The sequence below is a fragment of the Drosophila novamexicana genome, unplaced genomic scaffold, assembly GCF_003285875.2.
Source record: "Drosophila novamexicana strain 15010-1031.04,08,12 unplaced genomic scaffold, DnovRS2.1 tig00000485-arrow-pilon, whole genome shotgun sequence".
NCBI lineage: Eukaryota > Metazoa > Arthropoda > Insecta > Diptera > Drosophilidae > Drosophila > Drosophila novamexicana.
The window spans coordinates 1,914,839-1,925,705 of NW_020824808.1; the positions used below are offsets into that span (position 1 = coordinate 1,914,839).

The 10,867-nt window shown below is 40.2% G+C and overlaps 1 protein-coding gene across 1 annotated transcript; it reads left to right on the forward strand.

The window, feature by feature from the left end:
- The first annotated feature begins 3,783 nt into the window (after nt 1-3,783).
- Nucleotides 3,784-4,854, forward strand: LOC115761388 (rRNA 2'-O-methyltransferase fibrillarin). The gene has a single exon (XM_030703140.1). It carries the CDS (start codon nt 3,836-3,838, stop codon nt 4,703-4,705), a length of 870 nt encoding a protein of 289 aa, XP_030559000.1. The 5' UTR covers nt 3,784-3,835; the 3' UTR covers nt 4,706-4,854.
- The last annotated feature ends 6,013 nt before the right edge of the window (nt 4,855-10,867 follow it).

A 10,867-nucleotide genomic window follows, 5' to 3' on the forward strand; every position in this document is an offset into this window, starting at 1 on the left:
GATACAGATACAGATACAGATACAGATACAGATACAGATACAGATACAGATACAGATACAGATACAGATACAGATACAGATACAGATACAGATACAGATACAGATACAGATACAGATACAGATACAGATACAGATACAGATACAGATACAGATACAGATACAGATACAGATACAGATACAGATACAGATACAGATACAGATACAGATACAGATACAGATACAGATACAGATACAGATACAGATACAGATACAGATACAGATACAGATACAGATACAGATACAGATACAGATACAGATACAGATACAGATACAGATACAGATACAGATACAGATACAGATACAGATACAGATACAGATACAGATACAGATACAGATACAGATACAGATACAGATACAGATACAGATACAGATACAGATACAGATACAGATACAGATACAGATACAGATACAGATACAGATACAGATACAGATACAGATACAGATACAGATACAGATACAGATACAGATACAGATACAGATACAGATACAGATACAGATACAGATACAGATACAGATACAGATACAGATACAGATACAGATACAGATACAGATACAGATACAGATACAGATACAGATACAGATACAGATACAGATACAGATACAGATACAGATACAGATACAGATACAGATACAGATACAGATACAGATACAGATACAGATACAGATACAGATACAGATACAGATACAGATACAGATACAGATACAGATACAGATACAGATACAGATACAGATACAGATACAGATACAGATACAGATACAGATACAGATACAGATACAGATACAGATACAGATACAGATACAGATACAGATACAGATACAGATACAGATACAGATACAGATACAGATACAGATACAGATACAGATACAGATACAGATACAGATACAGATACAGATACAGATACAGATACAGATACAGATACAGATACAGATACAGATACAGATACAGATACAGATACAGATACAGATACAGATACAGATACAGATACAGATACAGATACAGATACAGATACAGATACAGATACAGATACAGATACAGATACAGATACAGATACAGATACAGATACAGATACAGATACAGATACAGATACAGATACAGATACAGATACAGATACAGATACAGATACAGATACAGATACAGATACAGATACAGATACAGATACAGATACAGATACAGATACAGATACAGATACAGATACAGATACAGATACAGATACAGATACAGATACAGATACAGATACAGATACAGATACAGATACAGATACAGATACAGATACAGATACAGATACAGATACAGATACAGATACAGATACAGATACAGATACAGATACAGATACAGATACAGATACAGATACAGATACAGATACAGATACAGATACAGATACAGATACAGATACAGATACAGATACAGATACAGATACAGATACAGATACAGATACAGATACAGATACAGATACAGATACAGATACAGACAGATACAGGTACAGATAAGGACACATGTGTAGAGGAAGTTGCGCACTCGCGCAATGCCAACACAAATGCGTGGCAAAATGTTAATTAACCCCAGGGTGCAGAGCCACACACACATACACACAACAACACTGTGTTACATGTGCGTCTATTCATGTGCGTCTACTCACACAGATACATTTAGTGCGCTGGGAGATTGGCGCTTCAAATGAATGATACAAGCTGAGCAAATAGAGCTATGTGTGTCTCTCAAATTGTCTGTGTGAGTGTGTGTGTGCACATATTCATTTTCTATGTTACTCACTTTATTCTAACTCAAACACACGCACACACACATACACACAGGCACATCGCTCCGCGCCAATTTCGCTGCTCGGGAATTACATTAAGCGTCGGGCAGAATAAATTATTCCGTATGATATGATTCTGGTACATGATAAGCGTTTGTAATTTTAACTGTCAGTTAAATGAGTAAATGGGCGGGATGGGGCGTTGCGAGGGGCTAGGTAGCGCCGCGATTTAGAATTCTTAATATTTGTCTTCAGCTGGAAACTTGAACATTAGCGCGCGTAAATAAAACTTGAGCGTCAATATTTGCCGGCAAACTCACGCACATGCAGACGCACGCACTTGGATTTTATGCACATACATATAAGTAGAGCATACGCCACACACACACACACACACACACATAATTCACACAACTTCTAGACGCTAACGCTGGGCGCTGCAAAGGGCGTTGACAACTACGTGACTATAATCAACACGCGTTTGGCAATGCTAGAGTCAGAGCAGCCACCCAATCACGCCCATCTGTCCAGCCGACCTGACTCCACTCCCACCCTTCCTATCCACCCACTCCAGCCACCTACCATGCTATTTGCTTTGAAATTAAAAAAGTTTGCGCTGTGCTCTGTTAGATTCGCCTTGATTTACATGTTAAATAATTTTTGTGCCCTCGTCCGGCGCTGGCGAAATTGTTGCAAACGCGTTGCATAAAAGCCAAATATGAGTTAGCTGCCTCCTTTGCTGTCCTGTTTACTACCAGTAAATATATGCACTGCCTGTAACTGTATCCTTCTCTCCCTGTCCGCAGCTCTGTCTCTGTCTCTGTCTCTGGGTATAGCTGCGCCTCCGCCCGCTGTAAATTGACTCACGCGCATTTGGCAAATCAACAGCTCATTAAATCACGTAGCTAAAACTCCGCATTTCGAGCAGACAGAAAAGGCCTTAAAAGTTTTTTATGTAAAAGCTGAATTTCGAATTCAAAGTAGGACTGTGAAAACAAATCGCGGGTCCGCAAAAGATACGAAGGTGGCGGAGGTAGGGGCTTCAGATGGAATCATTTAAATAAAAAACTTTAAACGTATAATGAGAAAAAAATATATATCTATATCTATATCTATATCTATATCTATATCTATATCTATATCTATATCTATATCTATATCTATATCTATATCTATATCTATATCTATATCTATATCTATATCTATATCTATATCTATATCTATATATCTATATCTATATCTATATCTATATCTATATCTATATCTATATCTATATCTATATCTATATCTATATCTATATCTATATCTATATCTATATCTATATCTATATCTATATCTATATCTATATCTATATCTATATCTATATCTATATCTATATCTATATCTATATCTATATCTATATCTATATCTATATCTATATCTATATCTATATCTATATCTATATCTATATCTATATCTATATCTATATCTATATCTATATCTATATCTATATCTATATCTATATCTATATCTATATCTATATCTATATCTATATCTATATCTATATCTATATCTATATCTATATCTATATCTATATCTATATCTATATCTATATCTATATCTATATCTATATCTATATCTATATCTATATCTATATCTATATCTATATCTATATCTATATCTATATCTATATCTATATCTATATCTATATCTATATCTATATCTATATCTATATCTATATCTATATCTATATCTATATCTATATCTATATCTATATCTATATCTATATCTATATCTATATCTATATCTATATCTATATCTATATCTATATCTATATCTATATCTATATCTATATCTATATCTATATCTATATCTATATCTATATCTATATCTATATCTATATCTATATCTATATCTATATCTATATCTATATCTATATCTATATCTATATCTATATCTATATCTATATCTATATCTATATCTATATCTACGTACGTTCTCGTTAACTGTCAAATTTATATGTATACTCGTGCTGACTGATACACATATTTTATAAAAATATGGAAAAGCTAGCGGCTTCCAATCGTAAATGCCGTGGGCGTGGTCAAGCCAATGGGCGTGGCTGGAGCATGTTGGGCGATGCTGGCGAAGTGGACAGCAATGAGGGCAGTGATTATGGCAGTGATAATAGTTTCTCTAGCACGGTTGGACTTGGCATTAAGTCGGATATCAGCATTGAGCCGCAGGAGTTTTGCGGCGCCTACTTGGTACGTGGTAAGGAGGATTTGGTTCAATTGGTTACGCGCTGCTCTGCATCCACATATGAGGACTATGGCGAGGAGATGTTCTTGGCGGACTACAATGAGGAGTGCTGCAAGTTTCGAACCTGGTCGCCCTATCAATCCAAGCTGGCAGCCGCCTTACTGAAGGGAATCGAATATATTCAGATATTTGAAGGTACCAAGGTGATGTATTTGGGTGCTGCGTCTGGTTGCTCGGTCTCGCATTTAGCGGACATTGTGGGCGAGGAGGGCATTGTGTATGCCGTCGAAACAAGTCCCTGGGCCAACAGCGAGCTTCTGGAGCTGGCCAAGCGGCGACACAACGTGGTGGCTATCACCGAGGACGTTACGTTGCCATACAAATATCGCCGGATCGTGGTTGACAGTGTTGACTTCCTCTTTTGCGACACGCTGCATCATGAGCAACTCCGCCTGCTGATCCTGCACGCGCGACATTACCTCCGACCCGGCGGCCATTTTGCCATAATGCTACCTGGAGCGCCACAGGACTGCGTTAGCGCGGTGAATCGCCTGCATGCCGAGCAGCTGGAAACTCTCGACCAGAGCTCACTGCTGCCCTTTGTGCATGGCCAGGTAATGGCGGCGGGCATTTATAATCCAACCATACACGAGTCGTTGATCGAATAGGATGAATGCATTTTGGCCTAGAAATGGAAGCATTTTATTTTGTATATTCCACTGAAAAATTTTTTAAAGAGTTTGCCTCGGGCTACAGATACCCTTTGAGACCGATTCGTATAAAATAAAATGTGGAAACAATGCAACGAAATGTTGTGCCCCAAAGTCAAAATGCACAAAGCGCGCTGTCGTGGATTTGCAGATTTTGCAGATTTGCTGTTGAAAGCAAATCAAATGTAGTCGCAGGACACAACGTGTGGGCGGCGGGCATGTGTCGGCGGAGGGGACAGGGGTGTGTGTGGACTGTGGGCGGGCGCAATGCAAAACAACTTAAAATGTCATATGAAATTTGTAGCGCTTGCTGATTGCGGGTGTTAAACAGGAAGCGCGAGGGATGGGGCGGGCGGTGTGGTTCGTATCCACTCACCAGTGCACATACTCGTAAAAGGACAGCGCGTAAATCCAGTCACGCTCACGCCCACTCTCCGTGGGGCGCTGTGAAATGACAAAAAACACAAAAACTTATACAGATTGCTCTAGTCGGGAGTGCCTGACTAGAAAGTACCCTGCACTAGCAGCGTCAAACTGTCGTTACAAACACACCCACCCACACTTTATCTGGGAATGTATTCTTGATTAACTTCGGTGCTTAAAGTCAAAAATTTCGCTGCATAAATATGGCTTACAAACTGTTAATATACCGAAGCACAAGTAGCTATTATTACGAATTATTTAATCTACAATTTTCGGGAGATTGTGAAAAAATATCATAAAAGTCAAATATTCTTAATATAAGTATACTATAAGTAAGCCCACGTGCCAAGTTTTTGTATCTAGCTATAATTATTTTTGAGTTATGCTTAAAAAAAGATGTTAAACGAAAGGAAAATAGCTTTTTAGGTTCTGGATAGTATATGTATCAAATATAAAGTTCCTAGCTTTCATAATTTCCGAGAACAATTTGTTTATACAGAAGCACAGTTGGACATGGCGAATACTAAAAAGCTTGGGGATAGTTCCTTTTTTCTGTGAAATTTTCTTTTGTCTGCACAAAAACAAAATACCCTTCTTAACGATTTTCTGGGTTCTGGGTATAACATGCAGCTGAAGGCGAACGGAACGTGGAAAATAAAAACGAATGCGAAAAATCACAAATTCCGACAAAAAATCTTTAAATCCCATGGATTTATGCATTTTTACGTTGCATTTGCCGCTGCCGCATGTGGGTTGTCTAACGCTTCACGGCTCTTGCCGCGCCACGCCGCACCGCCTCCGCTGTGTTGCACGCCCATCGCCCACTTATTCTATGTGTGTATTTTTTGATAGTGCTAATGCGGGCAAAAGCAATGGCTGCTTCGCAGTCGCAGTCGACGACATTCACGTTTATGTGATTTCTGCAGTTTGCCAACAGCGCCTCAAGGTGTCACAGCGGAGGACTCCACTGCACCCGGTTGCATGCAGCTGCTGCAGTGCATCGTAGTGTGCGATAGGCTGGTGCCAAAAAGCGTTACCTGATGCAGGCAGTAAGTAGCACGTGTTTGAGATGGGCGCGTGACACGCACAATTCACGGGTTCGTCTTGAGAAATTAAAAAATTGTAATCTTATAGAAATAAATTTAAATAATGTGAAAATAGTTGTTTTTTGTTTTTTAATGATTCTAAGATATACCCATTTTGACAGGCTGTTCCGCTGCTTATGTGTCCTGCTGACCGATACTATTAAACAGCGTAACATAACGCTGTAAATGTAATTTTACATGGACTGTATGTAAATATTTGTTGGCATGTGTGTTCCTCCTACTTTCTTTTTGAGTGGAACTTGGTTAACAAAAGTTTGCTCATTTTAGGCACCAGCCTAATGCAGTTGCCCTAAAACACAGAGCAGCCATTGATGACGTTGCCTTCGTTGGCACCGCCGCCGAAGTGTGTCTGCGTAAACGCTATCAGGAGCAGGACGAGGCTGAGGACCAGGAGGAGGACAGCAGCAGCGGGAGCTCCACCTTTCGCCCGCCTCACCCACGGGCAGCCCACACTTAACGCTACCAAAAAAGTTCACACAATCGATTTGGAGTTGCCCCCAACTGCTGCTGCGACGATGTTTGCCATTCTTGTTGTTGTTGCTGTTGTTGTTGTTGTTGTTGATTTTATGGCATGCTGCAAACTATCTGTCGCTTTTGTTTTACGATTCCTTTTGCGCTTGATGATCGTCACCGTTGCGGGCGTCGTTCTGGCCTTGCAGGATTCGTTTGGCTGTTCCCAGCCCCACCCGCGGCACCCAACTACCCCTGCCCTAGCACCCTATCCCGGTCTGATGCCTTCATCCCTGCCATCGCATGGCCGGCGGCGTAATCGTGTTGCTGTTTGCTGCATTGGATGTTTGTTTGTCTCCGCAATTCCAAACGAAGCCCCAGCCAGGATGCGAGGCAGCTGTGGCAGGTGCAGGGGATAGTAGGCGGTGCTGGATTTCATTGTTGGTTCTTTGCGGAGCGCTTTTTTCGCACTCTGCCGCTGCAATCTCGGTGTAATATTTTATTTTCAATTCGCATTTAGTGCAGCCATGGCGGCCATGGCTGGTGTGGCTGGCGTGGCAGGCGTGGCACGCTTGGGTTTGGGGCAACATCTAAGGGAAGAATAAATTGTATCTGACAATTGGCAATTGGCCTATCCGCCCGTTTGATAGTGCGACGGGCCCAGCTCCAAATAGGCAGCCAGCCAGCCAGCCAGGCAGCCAGACGGACGGACGGACAGGCAGCAACGATAAGCGCTAAAAGGGGGCAAGCCAATAAATTGTGGGCGTGGCATGTGCTGGCTGAATTTTATGCTGAATCACGAATTGCATTAGACAGGGCACTCAGCCGCTCTGTGCGGTTGGCCCCGGCCAATTGGATTATCACATATCCTGAGCCACTGGCTGACACTTTTCATTACAATTTTGTGCGCTCGCACGTTGGACGCAGAAATGCGTGCGGCATGCTTTAAACAGTTCCATCAATGACAAAGCTGGGCAGAGCTTGCTGATGGGTAGGGTATTTGGGGGCAAGCGGGGAATCGTAGTAATCCAGCTGCACTGATAAATGTCAAATAAGCTTTGAGTGTTCTCTACTCCGGCAGCGCTTGGTGCATGGCGTAAAATGCTTTTTAAGCACTTACACGGACCGCACACACACACACATACAAACACATAAATACACACACGCACCGAGAATCAATGTAAATGTCGCTGTCGATGGCCATGCTCGACCATGTCGAGAGCGCATTACGAGCAAACAAAATTTTTGCTCTGTCAACTAAATGTCAGAAAAATGGCCGGCAATGGCAATCGCTGTGCTTCAGCTGCTCCTGCTGCTGCTGCTGCTGCTACTCCTTGATGCTGTCTCTGGCACGCACGCACTTGATCAATCATGCGAGGATGACGACGATGGTGACAAGTGTGTGTACTCTCAGCTCTGCTGTTGGGCTGTGTTGTATTTGCATTGATGACAACTACATGTCCGCAACCGCAGCAGGCACCGCTTGATGACGTTTATGGAGCACCTGCGAGTTGCCAACGATTTGGCCAGCAGATTACGCTAAAATGTCGGTAATACTTCTAAGCTCCCATCGCCCCTTGCCACCTCTACGCAATCCATGTCCCTGACAACTGTCTGTCACCTTGCACACAGCGCATATTAATAAGCCCTTTGGCAGCACCATAACTAATGGCCTGCCATTCGTTTTAGCCGAGCAATCGATGGCCATTAACCAGCAGGCGGCAAGCACTTCGAATACCACAAATACCAAAAAAAAAAAAAACCAACAAAAAACAAAATCAAGTAAAGTTTATAGAAAACGTTTGTTTGAAAATGCTGTAGGAAATCCAAACAAATGTTTGTGCTTTTAACTGGGATTATCGAGCGCGATATTTATTGTGCATCATTTTTCTTAGGCCCAACTGCCGGCTGGGGGGTCTTATAAAAGATAGAAGGAACGTGCGTCTGACCACAAACACAAATTAGGGCGTACAATAAGCAAATGCAAATAGCTTACAGATAAGTATCTCAGCATTAGTTATATTTTAAATATATGTTTATCAATTAGTTAGTAAGATAAGCACTTAGTTAATATTAAATAAAAATAATTTAAGTAATAGACGTACATTCCCTGTACCTAGATGATAAAAGCTTTATTGTGCTTCTGACTGAAAACTGATCTAGATTCCAAGAATCTTAAATGCAAAAATTCGCTGTTTTTTTCTACCCTCTTTTTTTGATCCCCTCCAGCTAGGGTAGTTTTAGCCTACTATAGGTCGGCTATATCATGAATATGAAATATATATAATAATATATATAAATATGTATATATACATATAATAATATAAATAAATATATATATCAATATATATATATATATATATATATATATATATAAATATATATATATATATATATGTGAAAAATATATATGTAATAAAATATATTAAATAAAAAGGAAGAGCTAAGGCCTGAATAGAAATGGGAAATTAAATATGCGATGGTAGGAGATATTTTATTCGACATGCTATATTTATTGCAATATTCTTTGTATCAGTGCAACCATGTCATAGTACCACTAACGAAACAACATATGCTGTTGAATTCTATGGAAAAAAATACGACAGTGATTTTTCTTTTCAGAAATATCCTTAGAAATGTTGCGTTTATATCGATTTCTTATCTTCCATCAAACTGACATAAGGGTGCAGACTGGGAAAGCGCAATGCCTGGCAGATAGACACGAAGAATTCCTAGCTTTAAAAAGCATTTCGTGTGTTTCAACTGGAAACTATATTTACATTGAGCTACAAAGATTTTTAGATTGGATTTGGAAATAAAGTTGACCATCAGAACATCCTAAGCTCTTATACAAATGATGAAACTTAAACAGATAAACTTATGATGAATATAATGCATATATGTATATACAGATTAAAAATATAAGCCTAAAGGATCCATCTGCCTATTAAATAAGCATTTAAATTTGTACAACAGCCCTTTTTTTACTCATTTCTAATTTGAAGAAAATCTCCCACATTACAAGCTACTTAAATGTATCAACTTGTTGTGGAATTGTTGTGGCAACATTTTAACCAGACATAAGATAGCTCTAAGTAATTGCAAGAGGATAAGCTGGCGTGGGATACGCATTCTGCGACAGGCAGTACGCATAGGTCAAAAGTTGGCCCACTTGGCGCCTGATGCCGTAAGACTCTCACACACATGCACACACACACACATGCACACCGTAAGCGCACGTGTACACAGATCCATTGAAAATTAATTAAAACGCAAGTTGAAAGCATGTTAACAAGACTCTTGAAACAAAAAAGCTCTCAACAAAACAAATGTGGTGCGACTCCTGCTCCGCCCTGTCCCGCCGCCAGTTGGCAAAGATGTGCGCATTACGCATACGTAGCATTGCCCGTGTGAAAAATACTTTTGGGCCTAAAGCTAACAGAAAAGAAATGCAAAGACTGAGCTAGAAAAGAGTCGTTTAGAAAGGGCAAAATACCTTTGCCATTAAGGTAAACGCCGCCTTGTAGTGTGCGGCAAAGGGGAGCCGACTCCCGAATCCCTTGGACTTTGCTTTGACGCAACTTTATCAGACACCCAATTAAAAGGGCTTAATAACAATTAGAGCTAATAACACGCTTCAATTGTGCCAGCAATGCCAGCGGGCATATACCATACCCAATGCCAAGGCTTAGCCACCCAATTCTCCCACGCCCAACATTTTATTTTTATTAGGTTTGAATTTGTTGTTGTTGTCTTTTCTTTTTTTTTGTTTTTGCCTGTTTGTGGGTAAGGCTTATGGCCTGGTTTTTTATGGGCTGCCATTTGGTTAGAACTGCGGTCGCAATTAAAGGGAAAACCACAGCAATTAGCAAATTGACAAGTGGATTTGTTTTTGCATTTGTACGAGTTAGCCGTCGGCCAGCGGGCAGCGGGCAGCTGTAATTCTAGTTGTGCGACTCATAAGTAATTAAAAATTGTATAGCCATTGTTTTGGCATTTAACAGTTGGGAGGCGGACAGCGCTCCGCACAAAACTGAAACTCAAACAAAAATTGCAAAGCGAAAATCTCTCAAATTTGATAAATTAGTTGTTGTACGAGTGAAAACTAGAAAAAAATAAAACTTTTCTATGGCTGCTCAGC